The sequence below is a fragment of the Acanthochromis polyacanthus genome, chromosome 21, assembly GCF_021347895.1.
Source record: "Acanthochromis polyacanthus isolate Apoly-LR-REF ecotype Palm Island chromosome 21, KAUST_Apoly_ChrSc, whole genome shotgun sequence".
NCBI lineage: Eukaryota > Metazoa > Chordata > Actinopteri > Pomacentridae > Acanthochromis > Acanthochromis polyacanthus.
This window is the reverse complement of record NC_067133.1, coordinates 682168-704937: the sequence shown is the minus strand read 5'-3', so window position 1 is coordinate 704937 and position 22770 is coordinate 682168. Positions and strand designations below refer to the sequence as shown.

The 22770-nt window shown below is 37.9% G+C and overlaps 1 protein-coding gene across 1 annotated transcript in view; it reads left to right on the top strand.

The window, feature by feature from the left end:
• Positions 1-22770, top strand: part of LOC110955460 (protein TANC2-like) — a 47185-nt gene that overhangs the window by 16652 nt on the left and 7763 nt on the right. The window contains exons 9-25 of the mRNA XM_051941089.1: positions 2280-2452; positions 3644-3724; positions 3805-4005; positions 5753-5887; positions 8227-8423; positions 8521-8629; positions 9838-9960; positions 10040-10177; positions 10261-10359; positions 12652-12843; positions 12968-13061; positions 17021-17154; positions 17234-17357; positions 18633-18808; positions 20574-20706; positions 22102-22193; positions 22284-22418. Of these exons, the coding sequence (XP_051797049.1) occupies positions 2280-2452; positions 3644-3724; positions 3805-4005; positions 5753-5887; positions 8227-8423; positions 8521-8629; positions 9838-9960; positions 10040-10177; positions 10261-10359; positions 12652-12843; positions 12968-13061; positions 17021-17154; positions 17234-17357; positions 18633-18808; positions 20574-20706; positions 22102-22193; positions 22284-22418 (2336 nt within the window). The remainder of the gene's footprint in view (positions 1-2279; positions 2453-3643; positions 3725-3804; positions 4006-5752; positions 5888-8226; positions 8424-8520; positions 8630-9837; positions 9961-10039; positions 10178-10260; positions 10360-12651; positions 12844-12967; positions 13062-17020; positions 17155-17233; positions 17358-18632; positions 18809-20573; positions 20707-22101; positions 22194-22283; positions 22419-22770) is intronic.

Below are 22770 nucleotides of genomic sequence, written 5' to 3'. Positions count from 1 at the left end.
TTCCTTGTCTGAAAAAAATCCCAAAAATTCAGCAAAAAATTCCCCAAATTAGAAAAAAAGTTTCCCTTAAAAGTTTTATTTTTAAAAAAATCCCCAAATTTGGCAAGAAATAAAAATTTAAAAAAATCTAAAAGTTGTAAATATTTTCAAAAAAAATCAATGAAAATGTTAAAAAAAAAATCCCTAAAAACATCTATAGTAGTTTCATATACACACGTGGACAAAATTGTTGGTACCCCTCAGTTAAAGAAGGAAAAACCCACAATTCTCACTGAAATCACTTGAAACTCACAAAAGTAACAATAAATAAAAAATTTATTGAAAATTAAATAATCAAAATCAGCCATCACTTTTGAATTGTTGATTAACATAATTATTTTAAAAAACAAACTAATGAAATAGGGCTGGACAAAAATGATGGTACCCATAACTTAATATTTTGTTGCACAACCTTTTGAGGCAATCACTACAATTGAACGATTTCTGTATTTGTCAATGAGCGTTCTGCAGCTGTCAACAGGTATTTTGGCCCACTCCTCATGAGCAAACAGCTCCAGTTGTCTCAGGTTTGATGGGTGTCTTCTCCAAATGGCATGTTTCAGCTCCTTCCACATATGTTCAATGGGATTCAGATCTGGGCTCATAGAAGGCCACTTTAGAATAGTCCAACGCTTTTCTCTCAGCCATTCTTGGGTGTTTTTGGCTGTGTGTTTTGGATCGTTGTCCTGTTGGAAGACCCATGACCTGCGACTGAGACCAAGCTTTCTGACACTAGGCAGCACATTTCTCTCCAGAATGCCTTGATAGTCTTCAGATTTCATCGTACCTTGCACACTTTCAAGACACCCTGTGCCAGATGCAGCAAAGCAGCCCCAAAACATTACTGAGCCTCCTCCATGTTTCACCGTAGGGACAGTGTTCTTTTCTTCGTATGCTTGGTTTTTGAGTCTATGAACATAGAGTTGATGTGCCTTACCAAAAAGCTCCAGTTTGGTCTCATCTGTCCAAAGGACATTCTCCCAGAAGCTTTGTGGCTTGTCAACATGCATTTTTGCAAATTCCAGTCTGGCTTTTTTATGAGTTTTTTTCAGCAGTGGTGTCCTCCTTGGTCGTCTCCCATGAAGTCCACTTTGGCTCAAACAACCACGAATGGTGCGATCTGACACTGATGTACCTTGGCCTTGGAGTTCACCTTTAATTTCTTTGGAGGTTGCTCTGGGCTCTTTGGATACAATTCCAACGATCCGTCTCTTCAATTTGTCATCAATTTTCCTCTTGCAGCCACGTCCAGGGAGGTTGGCTACTGTCCCGTGGGTCTTGAACTTCTGAATAATATGAGCCACTGTTGTCACAGGAACTTCAAGCTGTTTAGAGATGGTCTTATAGCCTTTACCTTTAAGATGTTTGTCTATAATTTTTTTTCGGATGTCCTGGGACAATTCTCTCCTTCGCTTTCTGTTGTCCATGTTCAGTGTGGTACACACCTTTTCACCAAACAGCAGGGTGACTACTTGTCTCCCTTTAAATAGGCAGACTGACTGATTATGAGTTTGGAAACACCTGTGATGTCAATTAAATGACACACCTGAGTTAATCATGTCACTCTGGTCAAATAGTTTTCAATCTTTTATAGAGGTACCATCATTTTTGTCCAGGCCTGTTTCATTAGTTTGTTTTTTTAAATAATTATGTTAATCAACAATTCAAAAGTAATGGCTGTTTTTGATTATTTAATTTTCAATAAATTTTTATTTATTGTTACTTTTGTGAGTTTCAAGTGATTTCAGTGAGAATTGTGGGTTTTTCCTTCTTTAACTGAGGGGTACCAACAATTTTGTCCACGTGTGTACATCAGTAAAGGTTCTAATATTTTCTTTAAGAACATTCAGAAAAAAATCAACCAAAATCCAGCGATTTTTTTTTTTAACATTTCTTTTTTCAACTAAAAAATTTTCAAAAATTATCCAAGAAAATGTGGAAGTTTTCACTGTGGAAATATATATATATTTCCACATTTTTAAACTTTGAAATGGGTCAATTTGACCTGCAAGATGACATGAGGGTTAAAACAAGATAATTTCAAGATTGTTTGACTTAAAACAAGTCCCTCCATCTGCTGAAATGTCACTTGTTGAGTGAATTTATCTTAAATCAAGTGGGATGAGACATTTTGACTAAAAATAAGACAAACAGACTTGGTAAGATTTGGAGTTTTTGCAGTGTATAGACAGCGCTTAATCTTAATGATCCACATTGGGGTGTTTTTCTTTCCCCCTCAGAGAGGAAGTTGCATGTGGAGGGGGCGGGGCTTATTGTGCTCATTGACGGTCTGAACGAGGCGGAGTTCCACCGGCCGGACTACGGTGACACGCTGACTTCCTTCCTGACCCGAAACATCCAGAAATTTCCTTCCTGGTTGAAGGTCATCACCACTGTCAGGACCGGTCAGCAGGTACAAAACAACACGAAGACTCCAAGCACAAAGGTCAGAGGTGTCAAACTCATTCGAGTTCAGGTTCCACATCCAGCCCAGTTTCATCTCAGGTGGACCAGACCAATGAGATCACAGCATAATAACCTAGAAATAACCACAACTACAAATGTTTCCTTTGTTTTCGGGGAAAAATGTTCACATTTAAGGAATTATCTTTTTATAAAACATCATGAACAACCTGAAATTTCTGAAGAAAAATAAATTCAATTTCAGCAACATTCAGCCTCAGTTTATCATTTCCTCATTACAACTTCCAGATCACAGAGTGTCTACAAAGGAACACAACATTTAGTCACAGCTATCTGGAACTGAATGATGTAATGTTTTACTTTTAAAAAGACAAAAAAAACAACAAAAACAAGACAAAATATTCCAAAAATGAGACACAAAACGACAATAGCGAGAAACAAAAGACAAAAAAGTTACAAGGCGTCAAAAAAATGGACAAACAAGACAAAAATGACAAAAGAGTGAAACTAAACGACAAAAAACGATGAATAAAGCAGAACACAAAATGACGAAAATTAGACAAAAACACAAGCAAGACCAAAAGTAAGCACAAAACGACAAAAACGAGAAACAAAATGTCAAAAACATGAGACAAAAATCAGACATAAAACAGCAAATACACGACGAAAAATTACAAAAATGAGACACAAAATGACAAAAGAACAATCTAGTATTTTACTTTATGATAAGAACAACTTGTCATGGTCTAGAAATGATTTTAAATTTATAGTTTTACTGATTTACAATCTACAGTTAATGTCTTCTCTGTAATTTTTACACTTTGAGGGCCGGATTGGACCCTCTGGAGGACCGCTTTTGGCCCACGGGCCTCATGTTGGACACCCCTGATCTAGCTGCTAAACTGGCTCGAAATCAGAAGTTGTTGTTGTCTTTGTCTTTAGAAAGCTACAGAGAATGTTGAGCGTTAAATCCGTCACTGTTGTCACTGTGAGCTGCATGTCTGCTGTCTGAGTGTGGAAAGCTGTCCAGCCTGCTTGAAATGACGTCTGTCTCCGGCAAATTTACCGTCAGCGCTGCCAAGCCACAGTGAGCAAAACAGAAACGGGGATTGGCTTCGCTGACAAACAAAACTTTCTCTGAATCAACACAATCTGTTTTTTTGCGTTTTCCTTCCACCAGGACATCACTCGCTCTCTGCCTTTTCACCGCATCTCTCTGGACAGGATGGAGGACAACGGCGCCATCGACCGGGACCTGCAGGTAACACCAGGACCTGCTTGTCCAGATGTTTATCCGACTGTCTGCACACCTGGACTGGATCTCGGTCTGTGTTTTCTCAGGGCTACCTGACGCAGCGCATCCAGAGCAGCGCTGAGATCCAGAGCAACGTGTCGCTGAGCAACGGCCGCCTCGACAACGCGGCGCTGGCCAAGCTGATCAGCCACCTGAAGAGTCTGAGCAGAGGCTCCTACCTCTACCTGAAGCTGACTCTGGACCTGATAGAAGGAGGATATCTGGTCCTGAAGAGCTCCAGCTTCAAGGTGAGGGAAGGAACGAGGGCAGAAAGGACGTGGTGATGCTAAAGCTGACTGACGAAGGCAAAACTTTTTAGATAAAATTAAACTGCGCTCTCTTTTGCTAAAAACTGCAGTCAGGTTCCGATGTTGTGGAGGATTGTTTACACTGGAGATGTTTGGTGGTTCTACTTGAGGCGGTGAAGGTTGCAGACAAAGCTGACATGTTTAAGGGAGTGGTGCCAACTTTACTGCGAAACCAAATTTTTTTTCATTTTGAACAACTGGATTGAAATTAAATACTGTTGAATTATGGAACCCGAAATTACATCTTGTATTTGCCCCAAGCAAAATCTCATCCAATATTTAACATAAAATGATACCAATGCACCACGTAGTACTTTAAGTATGGACCTGTGCACCTGTTAGGCATTTTGTCATATTTCACTGTGGTTACCATGGTAATGAAACCAAACAATTGCTACAAATATTTTCGTATATAACTCAGCATAGAATGAAGTTATCAAAAAAATGGCTAATAGGTGTATTCTACATAGCCGATACTAGCAGCATGCCAAAAATGGGAAATTTTGGTCAAAAGCGTAAGGAGATAAATTAAGGGACAGTTTATTCGTGTCCGAAAATCAAATTTTGAGAAATCGGCACTTAAAGTTTATGATTGATGATGACTCATTATTTAAGCCATCATATAAAAAAAAACAATTCATCAGGAGAAAGAATACATTTTTAGGTATATGATAATCTCTATTTTTTAAATTTGACTTTTTCACCCAAATCTATCATATTTGAAGGTAAAGATCCCCCTTAATTAATTAGTTTCTCTCAGTTTGTTTTGAACCCGCCTGTGGCCTTCATTTACGAGCACCAAAAACTGTTGTTTCCTTGTCAAATCTGTGTCTGTGTTAGGCTAAATAAATTGCATGTTGATAAAAAGGAGAATGATTACAAATAAGAAAGTATTTATTAGGATAAATCCTCGGTCTGTCATGTTGCATATCCTGCATTTCAGCCTTTGCAGTTAGCTCATTGCGTTGTTTCAAACTGTGATTTCGGATGAATTTGATTCAATATTTGGCCCTGATTTGAACGAAACTTAAATGCAGATTCAGTGCCTAAACAATCCAGATGAAGTTGAGCGTCGTTTTTTATTTATGATTGTTACAAAAAGCTTTTATAACGTCAGCTGCATGTGTGCTCGCTACAAACAGCCTGAGTGTCAGATTCTCTGTGAGCAGTGATGAGGAGGATGAAAGCAGTTCAGCTGTTATTTGAAGTTAAGAAGATTAAAGCAGTTCAGGAGTCAGAGAAGAAAGCAAATAAATGTCAGTGGCATTATGACGGGTAATAGCTGCTAAAATTTCAGCTCAAGTGCTGGAAATAGTCATATAAATAGGTTAAAACTCATCTTTTACACAAGCTCTGACAGTTTTCAAGCTGTCAGCTGAAGTATTTGAGGTGTGAGTTGAAAAGTAAGATCTGAAAGTAGCTGAAATGTCATTTTAATTGTAATCCAACTGAAGCACTGGAGAATACTTGGGCATTTGTTATTTAGTGGCAGCAGTTGCGCCAGTTTAAGGCTGATAAATCTGCAGTTTTTTTATGCTTTTGCTCTGCATTTATTTACTCTGACGATAAATAAATGACCAATCCAGACGTGTAGGTAATCATTTAGTGACGTTCCAGTGTAGCTGATGAATTATTTAGTTTCTGGTGAAGCTGAAGTCTTCTAATCTGTGTGTATTTGTGCGTACAGGTGGTTCCTGTGAGTCTAGCGGAGGTTTATCTGCTGCAGCTCAACATGAAGTTTCCCACCCAGTCGTCTTTCCAGAGAGTTCTGCCTCTGCTCAACGTCACCGTAGCGTCGCTTCACCCTCTGACCGACCAGCAGGTATCACACTGGAAAAAATGAACATCTCAAAACCACAAAAATGCAAAAAAAAAAAGACCACAAAACACCTGAAATTACCACAAATAGACTGAAAATGACCACAAAAATGCAAAAAAATGACCACAAAAATGCAAGAAAATGACCACAAAACACCTGAAATTACCACAAATAGACTGAAAATGACCACAAAAATGCAAAAAATGACCACAAAACACTTGAAATTACCAAAAATAGACTGAAAATGACCACAAAAATGCAAAAAATGACCACAAAACACCTGAAATTACCACAAATATACTGAAAATGACCACAAAAATGCAAAAAAATGACCACAAAACACCTGAAATTACCACTAATAGACTGAAAATGACCACAAAAATGCAAAAAAAATGACCAGAAAACACCTGAAATAACCACAAATAGACTGAACATTACCACAAAAATGCAAAAAATGACCACAAAAATGCAAGAAAATGACCACAAAACACCTGAAATTACCATAAATAGACTGAAAAGGACCACAAAAATGCAAAAAAATGACCACGAAACACCTGAAATTACCATAAATAGACTGAAAATGACCACAAAAATGCAACAACAAAAAAAATTGACCACAAAACACCTGAAATTACCACAAATAGACTGAAAATGACAAAACAAGAAAAAAAAATTATTTCAAAGAACTTTTACCTTGCAATAAGTTAAAAAAACTGCCAATAGAACAAGTGGCTTGGTAAGATGTCTTGAAATAAGATTCGATATTGAGATCTTAAAAATAGCTGGGAAAACTTATTTTAAGCTTTATTTTACCAGGATTGTCAAGCTTAGGTGTCTTAACCCTCCTGCTGTCACCAAAAAAATATTGTTGCCTTGTCTTTAAAAAAAAATCAAAAATTCAGTAAAACAAAATCCCCCAAATTTATACAAATTTGCAAACCCTTCTGGAAGAAAATTCCTTAAGTTTCCCTTAGAAGTTTTATTTAAAAAAAAAAAAAAAACAAATTTGGCAAGAAATAAAAAAATCTAAATTTTAAATATTAAAAAAAATGGATAAAAATCTTCCAAAAAAATTCCTGAAAATATCTAAAGTGATCTAATATTCGGGTAAAAACCAACCAAAATCCAGCGAATTTCGCTGGATTTTGGTTGGTTTTTACCCAAATGTTCTTAAAGAAACATTTTTTTTTAGCATTTCTTTTTATCCATCAAAAAAATCTTCAAAAATTTCCCTCCAAAATTTGAAAATGTGGAAATTTTCACTGTAAAAATATGTGTTTTTTCACATTTTTAAACTTTAAAATGGGTCAATTTGACCCACAGGATGACAAGAGTTAAAAAAGATAATTTCAAAACTGAAAATGACCACAAAAATGCAAAAAAATGACCACGAAAGACCTCAAATTCTCACAAATAGACTGAAAATGACCACAAAAATGCAGAAAAATGACCACAAAAGACCTAAAATTCTCACAAACAGGCTGAAAATTACCAAAAAAGAAACAAAATGAGCATAAATATATACAAAACCACAAAAAGACACAGCATGACTACAAAAATGCACAAAATGACCAAAAAATGACAATAATTATCATAAAAAGACACAAAATGATGAGAGACACACAAAATAATTGCAAAATTTGCCAAATGACCACAAAAACACCTAAAATGATCAGAAACAGGCTGAAAATTACCACAAAAACACCTAAAATGCTCACAAAACTGACTGTAAATGACCAATAAAGAAAACAAAAGAACACAATCTAAACTATTTCTGAATCAGCTCATTTTATTATTGTTTAGCTCATTAGAAGGTGGTTGTTATTAAATTCAGACGGTTATTTAGTTGACATTTTAGTGATATCCAGTCCTTTTTTTTTATTAATAAGTGATTGTTTCCATCATAAATAATGATGGAATTTGTAAAGAAATGATCATAATGAACGCACTGCTCGTGCTTTAACTGTCTGGTTTAACTGTCTGGTTTGCTGCATTAATCACAACCAGTGAAGGTTCTCTGACACATTAATTTTTAACACCGTATTTTGACTGTCAGTCGCCAGTGTTGTGTAGAAATAAAAGCCAGAAAGAGGAGGACAAGAGGGAGGAAGGTGAAAAAACATAAAACATAAAAAACATTTTTTCTCATAAAAATGTATGCAGATATTTCCCATGGACTTCAAAAGTCCCTCACTTATAGACTGTGACCCAGTTGTACATTTAAACATCAGACCAGCAGGAAACTTTAAATATGTAATAATAATTCTGCTTGCGTGCGTGCATTTTGTACATGTATGTGGTCATGCAGAACGTAGATGACCTTACCTCTGCTCCTCCTCCAGCTGTTTGAGGTGGTGAATGCCGGCGCCGTGACCGGAGGAACCCTGCAGTGGGCGGAGTTCTCGCAGCGTCTGGAGCAGCTCTCCTCATTCCTCCTGCGGCGAGGCGACGGCAGCAGGATGCTAAACCACGCCTCCTTCAGGGAGTGGCTGATGTGGAGGGAAGACGGGCAGGACGACCGGTTCCTCTGCGACCCCAGGTACACCGACGGGCGGCTGGAGGGAAGAATGACAGAGAAAGAAGAGAGAAAACAGTCTTTTACTGAGCTTTCTGTCGGTCTGTCTGTCTGTCTACAGGAGTGGACACACTCTTCTGGCCTTCTGGCTCTGCAGACAGGAGGGGAAGCTGAACCGACAGCAGACACTGGAGCTCGGACATCACATCCTGAAGGCTCACATCTACAAGGCAAGCTCACTCTCACACAGAGCGGCTCAGTACAGACAGGATTCTTAGCGACACACGTGTTCAAACAAAAGAAAAGAAACCAGAACGACTGAAGGCTCCTGAGATGACCAACATGAGGGGATTTAGTGAATAAAATACAATAGGGTCTCCAAACAGAGAGACTTGCATTTGCACACACGAGAACAAATTCTTTTATTACTTATAATTATAAATCATTGGTGTCCAATCCGGCCCTCAGTGTAACAATTCCAGAGAAGACGTTAACTCTACAGTGTAAATTAGTAAAACTATCAGTGTAAAATAATTTCTAGAACATGACAAGTTGTTTAGATCATCAAGTAAAATATTAGATTGCTCGTTGTTCTTTTGTCATTTTGTGTCTTGTTTTTATAATATTTTACCTTGTTTTTGTTGCTTCTTGTCTGATTTCTGTCATTTGTTCTCATGTTATTGTCATTTTGTTTCTCGTTTTTGTTGTTTAGTGTTTCCTTTTTGCCTCACCTGTGTTTTTTTTCTTATTTTTGTCACTTTGCATTTTGCTTTGTTCTTTGTTTTGTGTGTTCTTAGTGTCGTTTTGTGCTTATTTTGTCCTGTTTTTTTGTCTGACCTTTGTTGTTTGTCCCATGTTTTTGTCATTATGTTTCCTTTTTGCCTCACTTGTGTTGTTTGTCTACTTTTTTGTTGCTTTGCTTCTTTTTTGTCATTTTTTGTTTCATTTGTATCATTTCTTGTCTTGTTTTTGTCCATTTTTTATCGCTTTGTAACTTTTTTGTCTCATTTTTGTTTTGTTTTGTGTCATTTCATATCGTTTGTCTCATTTTTTTTAACTTTTTCATGGTCTTTAGCAGTAATTTTTGTTGGTAAGTGAGAGACATTAGAATGGGACATGTCTGCATCTTCAAACCAGAAACAATGAAGCAAATTCGGTGGCGTACGTGCATTACGTTTGCGCTGGGGACTGCTATAATTGGTGGAACTCACGAGAGGCTGGCCAAAATTGCAGAAAAGTTGCGGTGATCGGACAAAATTTGAACAATCGTGAATTCGTGGAGGGACTGATTAATTTACTGTTTGATCTGTTTGTCTGACTGAAGCCGTGAGGAACAGGAACATAAATGCCTGACTGACAGAATGCTGTGACTTTAACAGGCTGATGAAGAACAATGTTACGTATCCATGTCTGAAAACGGTTTCTTCTAATCCTCCAGGGTCTGAGTAAGAAACTTGGGGTTTCCTCGTCAGTTCTCCAGGGGCTGTGGATGTCCTACAGCACAGAGAGTCTGAGCCCTGTTCTCTCGTCGCTGCGTAACCTCTACACTCCCAACATCAAGGTAGAACACGCTCATACACGCTCGTAAACGTGCATTCACTCATACAGGGGGACTGTAACTTTGCCCTCCACCTGTCCAGGTGAGCAGGCTGCTGATTACAGGCGGGGCTGACGTGGATTACCGCAGCGACGTCCTCAACAGCGCCCCCCTGCTGTGCGTTCACGCTCACCTGGGCCACACCGATGCCGTGGCGCTGCTGCTGGACCATGGAGCTCAGGTAGAAACGCATCAGAAAGGCTGCATGTAGCTTTAACTAGAAGACTTGTTTATTTTAATGAGGCTCCCGTGTTGCATTTCCAGGTGGACGCTCAGTCGCAGGACGGACTGACCGCTCTGGGATTCGCTGCGGCGGCCGGTCATCTGGACGTCATCACCATGCTGAGCCAGCACAGAGCCAAGGTAGCCGTCTGGAGCCTCATCTTCTTCCTCAAACCGTGTAATGTGGTGCCACCTGGTGGTAATGGAAAGAACAACGCCACGGTGGACATCAGCAGGACACACGACTGCACAAATAAACACCAGGATGAACAAAAGGGATCGCATTAGAAGTTCTAAAAAAGGCTGTTTGTCAAAGCGTCACGCAGCGTTTTAAACCCCCTCATGTCACATCGTTCCTGAAGCGTCTGCTTCTCAGAGCATTTTTATATTTAATTCCAGCCCTTATTATCCTTACCCCTGTGTATATCTACATAATACAAAATAACAGTAATACAGAAAACAATAATACATTGAAGGAAGGTAATGGGGTCATTCCATATCATTTCAACCAGTGGTCCCCACCTGACCCTCTCAGAGTTTGCTAAGGTTTTTCATACATTTAGTACATTATATATGATGGGAAAATCCAAAATTTGAATGCTTTATTGTCATTAGTTTCAAAGTTATGGCCATTTGAAGTAGGTAGGGGGTACCCTATTATTGCAGCCAAAATTAAGACTTGAAATTTTCGACCATTTTCAGACTTCTATTACGTCTGAACAACAAAAGACAGAGATCTGAAATTTTCAGAATCATTTCACAGTGACCTATAGTCCTCAGAAATGTGAAAATATGTATTTTATATTTATAATTGCATGTTACAGAGAATGACAAAGTTGCGATTTTATCCATTACGAACTTTTAAACTGCTACATTTGGCCACCCATTACACAAAAACTAATCATCATATCCATTAGAGATTTTATGTGGTATAATGTGGCTATCTAAGGATTGGATCTGTATAAAATGAAGGTGCTATGGGATGTAATGCATGAAATATGAACAGTTAAAAATCACAAATATCTGTCCGACCTTCGGATTCAAAGGTCAATATCAGCATGTGGGATAGGTGGTATGAAAAAATAAAAGCCATCATGTGAAATTACAGGAATTTCCCTAAATTTTGACACCAAGCACAACTTGCTTCTATAAACCCTTCTATGTTTAATGTTGACCTCACAAAAACAAGACAAAATATTGCAAAAACAAGACACAGAACGACAAAAGCATGAAATAAAATGACAAAAAATGAGACCAACGACACGAAACAAAACAAAAAAGAGACAAAAAATTTGACAAAAAATTTACAAAGCGACAAAAAAATGAACAAACGACACAACTGAGACAAAAAATGGCACAAACAAGACCAAAAAATGACAGAAACATGAGACAAGCAACAAAAGTCAGACAAAAAAAGACAAAAAGACAGCAAAAACAAGACAAAATGTAACAAAATTGAGGCACAGGATGCCAAAAGTGAGAAACAAAATGACTAAAAATGAGACAAGCGACACAAAATAGAACAAAAAAGAGAAAAAATTCAGCAAAAAAGTTACAGAGCAACAAAGAATGGACAAATGACAACAGCGAGACAAGAAATTATAGAAATGACGCAAATGAGACAAAAAATGACAAAAGTGAGAAACAAAACAACAAAAAGTAGACAACACAAGCAAGACAAAAAAACACAAAACAAAGAACAAAGCAAAACGCAAAGTGACAAAAATAAGACAAAAAACACAAGCGAGGCAAAATGGAAACACAAAACGGCAAAAATGAGAAACAAAATGAAAAAACATCAAACAAATGACAAAAATCAGACAAAAAACAACAAAAACAAGACAAAATATTACAAAAATGAGAAACAAAATGACAAACATCAAACAAATGACAAAAATCAGACAAAAATAACATAAACAAGACAAAAGATCACAAAAATGAGATACAAAATGAAAAAAACATCAAACAAATGACAAAAATCAGACAAAAAACAACAAAAACAAGACAAAATATTACAAAATGAGAAACAAAATGACAAACATCAAACAAATGACAAAAATCAGACAAAAATAACAAAAACAGATAAAATATTACAAAAATGAGATACAAAAATTAATTTAAAAAAACATCAAACAAATGACAAAAATCAGACAAAAAAACAACTAAAACAAGACAAAATATTACAAAATGAGACACAAAAATGAATAAAAAACAATAAGCAATCTAGTATTTTACTTTATGATCCAAACAACTTGTCATGGTCTAGAAATTATTTTAAATTTATACTTTTACTGATTTACAATCTGCAGTTAATGTCTTCTCTGTAATTTTTACACTTTGAGGGCCGGATTGGACCCTCTGGAGGACCACTTTTGGACCACGGGCCTCATGTTGGACACCCCTGACTGATTCTGTGTCTTCCTGTCCACTCAGGTGGGTCATGTGGACAGCTCTGGCCGGTGTGTGCTGGTTCACGCCGCCCAGAGAGGCCACCTCGAGGTGCTGCGCTTCCTGCTGCGACGCGCTGACTGGAGCTGCACTTCCTGCTGCGGTGAACGGGGGGCGGGCCGGAGCCAGGCGGTGCAGCAGGCCCTGATAGCAGCGGCTAGCATGGGCCACACAGAGGTCAGCTACTCGCTCACATCCACTGTTACAATGCTCTACCGAATGATGGAAACACATTTAAGGTGTGTTTGTTACCGAGTCGTGCACGTGTGTGGTTGTGATGGATGTTTGCTGGCGTCTGCAGGTGGTGTCGTACCTGTTGGATCTTCCAGAAGAAGATGAGGAAGAAGAAGAGAGGCCTGAGATTAACATATATGACAGTCTGTGGGGAGAGACAGGTACCAGAAAAGCTTCACTCAGCACCTTTGAACACACACTGCAAAAAATAAATAAATGCTGTTACATCTGCACTGGCTGTACACACCACAGTCCTACACTGGAAAAAATGCTCCTCTCAAAACAAGAAAAAAAAAACTTATTTCAAAGAATTTTTTACGTTGAAATAAGTGAAAATCTGCCAATAGAACAAGTGAGAAATGTCTTGGTAAGATTTCTTAAAATAAGATATGATGTTCAGAATGTTGAGATTGTAAAATTAGCTGGGAAAACTTATTTTAAGTTCTATTTTAACAGGATTGTCAAGCTTAGGTGTGTTAACCCTCCTGTTGTCCTCATTTACGGCACCAAAAAAATATTGTTGCATTGTCTGAAAAAAAATCCAAAAATTTAGCAAAAAATCAAAAAATTTATAAAAAAAAAATATTGTAAAACCACCAGGAATAAAATTCCGAAAAAGTTTCTCTTACAAGTTGCATTTTTTTAAAAAAAAATCCTCAAATTTGGCAAGAAATAAAAATATATTTTTTTAAAAAATGAATAAAAATCTTTCAAAAAAGATAAATCCTAAAAAATATCTAAAATCATATATATATATATATATATATATATATATATATATATACATATCGTCAGAAGTTCCAACATTTTCTTTAAGAGCATTCAGGAAAAAAAATCAAGCAAAATCCAGCGAAATTCGCTGGATTTTGCTTGATTTTTTTTCCTGAATGCTCTTAAAGAAACATTTTTTTTCAACATTTCTTTTTTCACTGAAAAATGTTCAAAAGTTTCCCAAAGAATTGTGAAAATGTGGAAGTTTTCTACATTTTCTACATGTTTTTTCTACATTTTTATAACTTGACCCCCAGGACGACACGAAGGTTAAAACAAGACAACTTCAAGACTGTTTGACTTAACAAGATACTTAAGATCCATTGTCTTAAAACAAGTCCCTCCATCTCGCTGAAATGTCACTTGTTGAGTGAATTTACCTTTAATCAAGTGGGATGAGACATTTTGACTAAAAATAAGACAAGCAGACTTGGTAAGATTTGGAGTTTTTGCAGTGTACTATCACACTTGTTTTATGACACTTAACCAGGTTGTTTTCTCCTGACTACATCCTTGCTTGTGTTGTATCTGCTCTCACATGTTCGTCGCTTTGGATGAAAGTGTCCGCTAAATAAAATAGTAGAATTGTAGAAAACAGCCGTACTGCGTGATTACAACTCTACTACTATTATAGACTGTATTTAAAAGATTCATGCAGCCATTTTGAAGGCAAAAACATGTTTGTCTTTTGATACTGAATGCAGCGAGCGAGTGGAAGATCTGACTTAGAGCTCAAAGACTCTACGCACAGCAACTTCACAGGGTAGCTACACCCTAAAACTACCCACCCTTATCGTTTATTTTACTGTAAATGGAACCATAATGGACAGAATAAACACCATGCTGTATGGACAGAGACTCATAACTGGTGGCTGAAACTATAAACTCGTGAAAGAAATGTTTACTTGGTCAGAAAATCAAATGAGAAGTGGAGTCATTTTCTCATAGACTTGTCAGTGCAAGCAGAGGAGTTTCCCCCTGCTGGTCAGTCGAGAGAATACATGTTTAAATCTATTATCTTTTATTATTCTTTACCACTGCAAGCATCTTTGTAGCTCTGAATTACTATTGATACTGCGCTAAATCCTTTGATCTTGACCACAGTGTCTGTATTTCTATACAAATACATCAGTAATCACCTGCATAGTGACCCATCAGCAGAGCACCGCTGTGGGCTGAATTGGGTTTTGAATCCTGCGGTTGCTCAGTTGCGTTAGGATTTGTTGAATTTGGAGGCCGGGCCAGCTTTGTGGGCTCTTTGCTACATTCTTCATGTCACTCATGAGCAGTTTTGTGGTATGGCAGGGCGCATCGTCCTGCAGGGGAAGGCGGGCTTAAACTCAAAATCTAATGTTAAAAAAAAATGATTCATGCCAACATTGTTAAGCAAAGATGTGTTAAAATAGCACACACTGCGTCAGTCTTTCCCAGCCCATCTGTGTAGCAACAGAGTGTCCCCAGAACAGAACGCTACAGAGGAAAACAGTGATGTTAGAAAGGACAGATCCTATCAGACGTAGGAGAAACACTGCAGACATATATGGTGTCACAGTTTGTTAGATTGTTCCCAAAGGTTCACCCACTAAACAGCCTTATAGACCAGAAGTCTCTGCTCTGATCAAGTGGCATTAACCTGAAATCATTGTGAAATAAATGTTTGTAGTGACATAATCAGACTCAGAGGTTGTAATGGGTATTTTGTCTGCTTCAGCTTTACTGTTTGGGCTGCATTCAGAGCTCATTCTTACAGTAACTAAGAGAGACTTTGGGTCAGTTAGTGGCTGCAGCGCTACATTTTGCTGACCTGTAGTGGAGGAAGCTGCACTTCACTGGGTTCTTAACAATTCCAGTTAAGACCAGAAGTATTTTAGGAACCAAAAACTGAAACGGACTTCTCCAGTAGAGCATATTTCACTTCCACACTATTCAGAGTTCTTTTGTTGCTTTGGCAGCTGGTTTAGGATCATTGTCCTGCAACATTAAAAGATGTCGTTTTGACTTTTCATACATTTGGCTGCACTGATAACATGATTGGCTGAATAATATCTTCAATAAGAAGGTCTACAAGCGTTCCTGATAAAATGCTCAGTGAGTGAAAATAAAAAATCAACTCAAAACGATGTTGACAAAGCACATAGCTGTCCAAGAAACTGTATATAAACTGTACGATAAACTGACTCACTGTGACATCACACTTTAATGGAGTATCTGTTTAGATCAGGGGTGTCCAACATGAGGCCCGTGGGCCAAAAGTGGTCCTGCAGAGGGTCCAATCCGGCCCTCAAAGTGTAAAAATTACAGAGAAGACATTAACTGCAGATTGTAAATCAGTAAAACTATAAATTTAAAATAATTTCTAGACCATGACAAGTTGTTTTGATCATAAAGTAAAATACTAGATTGTTCTTTGTTCTTATATAATTTTGTGTCTCATTTTTATAATATTTTGTCTTGCCTTTGTTATTCTTTGTTGCTTTTTCTCATGTTTTTATTGTTTTGTGTTTCCTTTTTGTCTCACTCGTGGGTTTTTTGTCTTATTTTTGTCATTTTGTGTCTCATTTTTGTAGTATTCTGTATTACTTTTGTTATTTATTTGTTGCTTTTTGTCTGACTTTGTCGTTTGTTTCATGTTTTTATTGTTTTGTGTTTCCTTTTTGTCTCACTCGTGTTTTTCTCTTATTTTTGTCATTTTGGGTTTGAGTTATTCTTTGTTTTTTGTGTCGTTTTATGGGGTTTTTTGTCATTTCGCTTGTGTTGTTTGGCTACTTTTTGGTTGCTTTGTCTCTTTTTTGTTATTTTTTGTCTCGTTTGTATCATTTGTATAAATTCTTGTCTCGTTTTTGTCCACTTTTTGTCGTTTCGTAACTTTTTTGTCAAATTTTTTGTCATTTTGTCTCATTTTTTTACCGTTTTGTGTCTCATTTTGTAATATTTTGTCTTGCTTTTGTTATTTTTTGTTGCTTTGTCTCGTGTTTTTATTGTGTTGTGTTTTCTTTTGTCTCACTCGTGTTTTTTCTCTTATTTTTGTCATTTTGGGTTTGAGTTATTCGTTGTTTTTTGTGTCGTTTTGTGGGTTTTCTGTCATTTCGCTTGTGTTGTTTGGCTACTTTTTGGTTGCTTTGTCTCTTTTTTGTCATTTTTTGTCTCGTTTGTATCATTTGTATAAATTCTTGTCTCGTTTTTGTCCACTTTTTGTCGCTTCGGAACTCTTTTGTCAAATTTTTTGTCATTTTGTCTCATTTTTTTACCGTTTTGTGTCTCATTTTTGTCATATTTTGTCTTGTTTTTGTTGTTTTTTTTAGTCTTCTTACACCCCTCTGACTCTCCTCTCTGTGTCTGTCTTTGTCAGCTCTGACGGCGGCAGCAGGACGCGGCAGGTTGTCCGTCTGCCGGCTGTTGTTGGATCAGGGGGCTGCCGTAGAGCAGGGCAACAGGCAGGGAGTCGCTCCGCTCTTCAGTGCCGTGAAACGAGGCCACTGGCAGGTAGAACGAACACACACAGACACGCGATCACGCGATTCCTGCTGCAGATGTCTTCAGTCTCTGCCTCCTCATGCGTCAGGTGGTGGAGCTGCTGCTGAACCACGGGGTGGAGGTGAACATGGTGGACCAGCAGGGCCGCACAGCTCTGATGACGGCGGCCTCAGAGGGACATATGACCACCGCCCAGCTGCTGCTGGATCACGGTAACCACTCAGTTCACACGGTAGCAGCATGAAGAGCAGTGGAATTCATCCAGCTGAGTTTCTTTCTGTATAAATGTTAAAATAATCTTCACAGATGGTGGCCGTCGTTCGTCTCAACCTAAAAGCAAACCTTTGCTTTAACACAGACTGGCCTTTATATTTTAGTGTAAAAGTCTTGATTTTAGTAGTTTTAATTGTGACTATTCATGCCTTAACATTTCCTCGATGTTTATCTTTTGTTTGGGCGCCTTCATCTATCAATCATATCCTGTCATTTCACAGTTATCAGAAAAGTTGGCAAATTAGCCAAGAGGTGTGTATGCGAAGGTGACTGATATTAGCTGCGTTTCCATTACCCTTAGATATGCGCAAAATGTAAATAGTGCAATAAAAAACTGGTAATGGAAACACCTGAATTTCAAAAAAGGAGTAAAATATCGCTAAAAAGTTTTTACGCTCTCATGAGGTGGTTTTTCAGACGTTTCGATATTGAAAAATATCGCAAAAGCGCAATGGAAACACTTTTTCCGCACTGGTCACATGACCAGTTCTCTCGGAGTAAACATGGTGCGGTACGTGTGGACAGAAGAGGAGACCGAGACTTTTCTTGCCATTATTCTTGAGAAAAACATCACTGCCATACTGGACAGCAAACAGCAGAGGAATGCAGAGTGTTATGAGGAGACAGAAGCGTCCGTCTTCCTGCAGCGAAATCTCGCAGGATGATATTTTACGAGAGTTACGATGCTTCTGCCCAGAACAACCTTCAATGGAAACACGTTCAAAGCGCAAATATACTTTGTCGAAATTTTAGAAATATCGCTTTTATTTTGAAACTGTAATGGAAACCTTGGTTTAGAGATTTAAATAATCTGTGCTTCAGAAAATTAGTTTCAAATCTGAGATGACGGATTAGGATGAAAGACCGCAATCGCTAATTTGCTTCTCATCTCAAAAGTCAGCTGTGAGATTACACATCATGGTCCATGTGCCTAAGAAGGAGCAATTGTCTAAAAACTGTTTAAAGTGTGAGTGTTGTGAAGTTTTTATTGATGATTATTTGTCGTCACAAAATTGATCAGTGGATTGTAAAATACAGGGAAACTGGACGCTATAATTAAAGCCTCCTGCAGAAGTTTTCCCTTTGATTGACTTTCGCTGAAGCTCATTAATGTGAATATTGTGACTGAAATGTGAAATGCGGCTTCTTCTTTCCTCCTCTGATTCCAACACTGTCTGCACTGAGATGAACGTCTCTCCTCTCTCTGCTTCCAGGAGCCTCCCTCGAGCAGAACGACAGAGAGGGTTTGACGGCGTTGAGCTGGGCGTGTCTGAAAGGCCAGCTCCCATTGGTCAGGGAGCTGGTGGAAAGAGGCGCGGCCACAACTCACGCTGATCGCAGCGGACGGACACCTCTGGATCTGGCTGCCTTCTGCGGTGACCCGGAAGTGGTGCGTTAAACGGATGCATTTGTGAGAGCATTTTAGGACAAGAGTGTCTGCAGAGGACAGTGTGATATAGTCTGCCACTTTAACCCTTTAACCCTCCTGTTGTCTTAACCCCTTAAGCTTCAGTGTACCACCGGCGGTACATCTACTAATTTGCATAGGAATTTCAAGAATGTCCGACGGCTGCAAACACGATTATACAAACACTATATGCCGATGGAAAGCTTAGATTCTCATGAATCCGCCGGTATAAACCACTTTCAGATGCGATTACCACAGCGGGTGAGAAAAACACATTTGTCCGACAAAAACGAATATTCATCCATCCGTTCTCTATACATGGCTTCAACGCACACAGCGCGACTCACATTTCCGGGTTCCACAAAAAACGGCCATAATCCAACCTTTTACATCCAGACAACACAAGCCAGTAAACTATTTTATCCAAAACATGTCCTGAAGTTGGTATAAAATCCCCGAATCGGTCATTTTCAAGGAAATGCACCTCATGATGCCCGTCCAATATTCCCTGTATTTTTCGTAATTTTTTTTATTTAAAAATAGAATATTAGCGATTTTTTGTACTGAAAACAGCTGGAATTGACTGAAGCTTAAAGGGTTAATTTACAGGCACCAAAAATATTGTTTCCTTGTCTGAAAAAAAATCCAAAAATGCAGCAAAAAAATTCCCCACAATTTCTGAAAATTTGCAAAACCTTCAGGAATTCCAATAATTCCTTAAAAGTTTCCCTTAAAAGTTTTATTTTAAAAAAATCCCCCAAATTTGGCAAGAAAATTCTTGTAAATGTTTTCAAAAAATGAGTGAAAATCTTAAAAAAAATCCTAAAAATATCTAAAGCGATTACAGATATATCAGTAAAAGTTCTGATATTTCCTTTATGAACATTCACAAAAATCAGCCAAAATTCAGCGAAATTTGCTGGATTTTGGTTGATTTTTTTTTCTGTGAATACTCTCAAGAAATATTTTTAACATTTCTTTTTTCCCACAAATGTTGAAAATGTGGACATCAGAAGTTTCACCGTGATTTTTTTATTTTTTTTTCCCCCACATTTTCAAACTTTAAAACGGGTTAATTTGACCTGCAGGACGACACGAGGGTTAAGACCTACCATTGTGCAAGTCTGCCAGGACATATTCTTACATTTTTACAGACTATAATGAAATTTTTTTAGAATATTTTTTTGCCTTACATCAATATAACCCTTATATCCCAAGTTTTAATAACATGTATTGACTTATTTCTTAACTAATACAATAAATTGCTTAAAAGTGCAATAAACCTAAAAAAATTAAAATCATTTTTGTTTTGTTTTTTACATTTATTTGAAAATACAGCAACTGCATAGCTGTATCCCTCAAATTACTAAAAAAGTTGCACAACATCCCATGGTCTCGTTTACAAAGATTTCTGTTATGTGTGCTTTATTGTGTATTTTTACAAACCCATCACTGCAACGTAAAAGCGCTCTGAGACCTGGTGAATGTGTGAAATATTAGTCTAACTCCTCAGATTTTACATGCAAAAAGAATGATCGATCTGTCTGAACTGGTTTCAAATCTACCGCCAATCAAAAATAAAAATGCAATCATATCGCCCCTATAGTTTTTTCGTGTTGTTTCTTCAGAGCAAAAGTGAAGAAGGCTGGTGATAAACCTTACAGCACTGAAGTTTTAAAAAATAAAAGCCTTTAATGGCAATAAGACGTGCTAAATGCAGCCCTTTTTGTGTCCTTTTCCGTGGTAGGTTCAGTTCCTGGTGGACCACGGAGCGTCCGTGGAGCATGTGGACTGCAGCGGGATGCGTCCTCTGGACCGAGCAGTCGGCTGCAGAAACACTTCAGCGGTCATCGCTCTGCTCAAGAAGGGAGCCAAGATAGGTAGAAACAGGACGCAGCAGTGCTTTCCTACGATTCTGTTCTTTGGTTTCACTTAGTGGTGATATCAGAGGAAGACAGGACGATCAGGAGATGTGCAATAAATGTCCCCAGCCAGAATAAAAGTGCACTTGTTGTAGTTCTACGGTATGCAGCTTCACCACTAATCAGAGCATCTACAGCAGGGGTGTTCAACATGAGGCCCGCGGTCCAAAAGTGGTCCTCCAGAGGGTCCAATCCGGCCCGCAAAGTGTAAAAATTACAGAGAAGACATTAACTGCAGATTGTAAATTAGTAAAACTATAAATTTAAAATAATTTCTAGACCATGATAAGTTGTTCTGATCATAAAGTAAAATACTAGATTGTTCTTTTGTCTTTTTTTGTGTCTCATTTTTGTCATATTTTGTCATGTTTTTTGTCTGGCTTTTGTCGTTTGTCTCGTGTTTTTGCTGCTTTGTTTCTTGTTTTTGTCGTTTTGTGTTTTGCTTTATTCGTTCTTTTGTGCAGCATTTTTGTCGTTTTGCGCTTTCTTTTGTCTCGCTTGTGTTGTTTGTCTATTTTTTGGTCATTCTGTTCCTCACTTTTGTCACTTTGTGTCTCATTTTTGTCATATTTTGTCATGTTGTCGTTTTTTGTCTGGCTTTTGTCGTTTGTCTCGTGTTTTTGCTGCTTTGTTTCTTGTTTTTGTCGTTTTGTGTTTTGCTTTATTCGTTCTTTTGTGTAGCGTTTTTGTCGTTTTGGATTTCGCTTGTCGTTTGTCTATTTTTTGGTCATTCTGTTCCTCACTTTTGTCACTTTGTGTCTCATTTTTGTCATTTTGTGTTTTGCTTTATTCGTTCTTTTGTGCAGCATTTTTGTCGTTTTGCGCTTTCTTTTGTCTCGCTTGTGTTGTCTGTCTATTTTTTGGTCATTCTGTTCCTCACTTTTGTCACTTTGTGTCTCACTTTTGTAATATTTCGTCTTGTTTTTGTTGGTTTTTGTCTGACATTTGTCTCATGTTTTGCCACTTTGTTTCTCGTTTTTTCATTTTTTTCGGTTATTTCTAGGTTATTATGTTATGATTTTAGATTGGGTCAGATTGGGCTGAACTAAAAAGAGTTTGACACCCCTGATCTACTATTTATTCACCAGATTATCATAGGGAGAGGTTTAGTCTCAAATGGGTTGCTCATAGAACAGGATCATGACAATGCAACTCACCAAGAATGTATATTTCCCAAAATTTCTGTTGAAACGGTAGAAAAGGGCAAAACTGTAAAAATGAGAGGAATCTGATTTCATTTGCATATCAAATCTATCCAAACAGAGAACAAATTACCTGCTTAATTCTTTTCATTTAACGTGTTTTCAGACGGTAGAGGTGAACATATCAGTGAACTTTTGTGTTTGTGTGCAGGACCAGCAACCTGGGCCATGGCAACCTCTAAACCAGACATCTTAATGGTTCTACTCAGTAAATTGATCCAAGAAGGAGACAGACTGTACAAGGTAACAGACTCAGACGCCCAATCACACACATTTAACCGGACGCACACACACATAAATGATATTATAAGAGTTCTCTCTTTGCGGTTCTAGCAAGGCAAAGTGAGGGAAGCCGCTCACTCTTATCAGTCAGCGCTCCAGAAGTTTCCAGGAGACGAGCTGAAGACGTTCAGACAGCTGAGAGTGTGTGTGCTGCTCAACCTGTCACGCTGCCGCCGCAAGATGAACGTGAGTCAGACAAACCGTGATGGTCTTTAGTTTGGGGCCATACAGCTGTGTTTTTATTTTTATTTTGAAATAAATCTCACCTCTCACAGTTTTCTGCCTGCAGTTTTGACTCACTGTCACACTGGAAAAAATGCCCCTCTCAAAACAAGGAAAAAAAACTTATTTCACGGAACTTTTACCTTGAAATACGTGAAAAAATCTGCCAATAGAACAAGTGAAAAATGGCTTGGTAAAATGTCTTGAAATAAGATGTGATATTTAGAATATTGAGAGCTTAAAATTAGCTGGGGAAACTTATTTTAGGCTAAATTTTACCAGGACTGTCAACCTTAGGTGTCTTAAAATAAGCCAG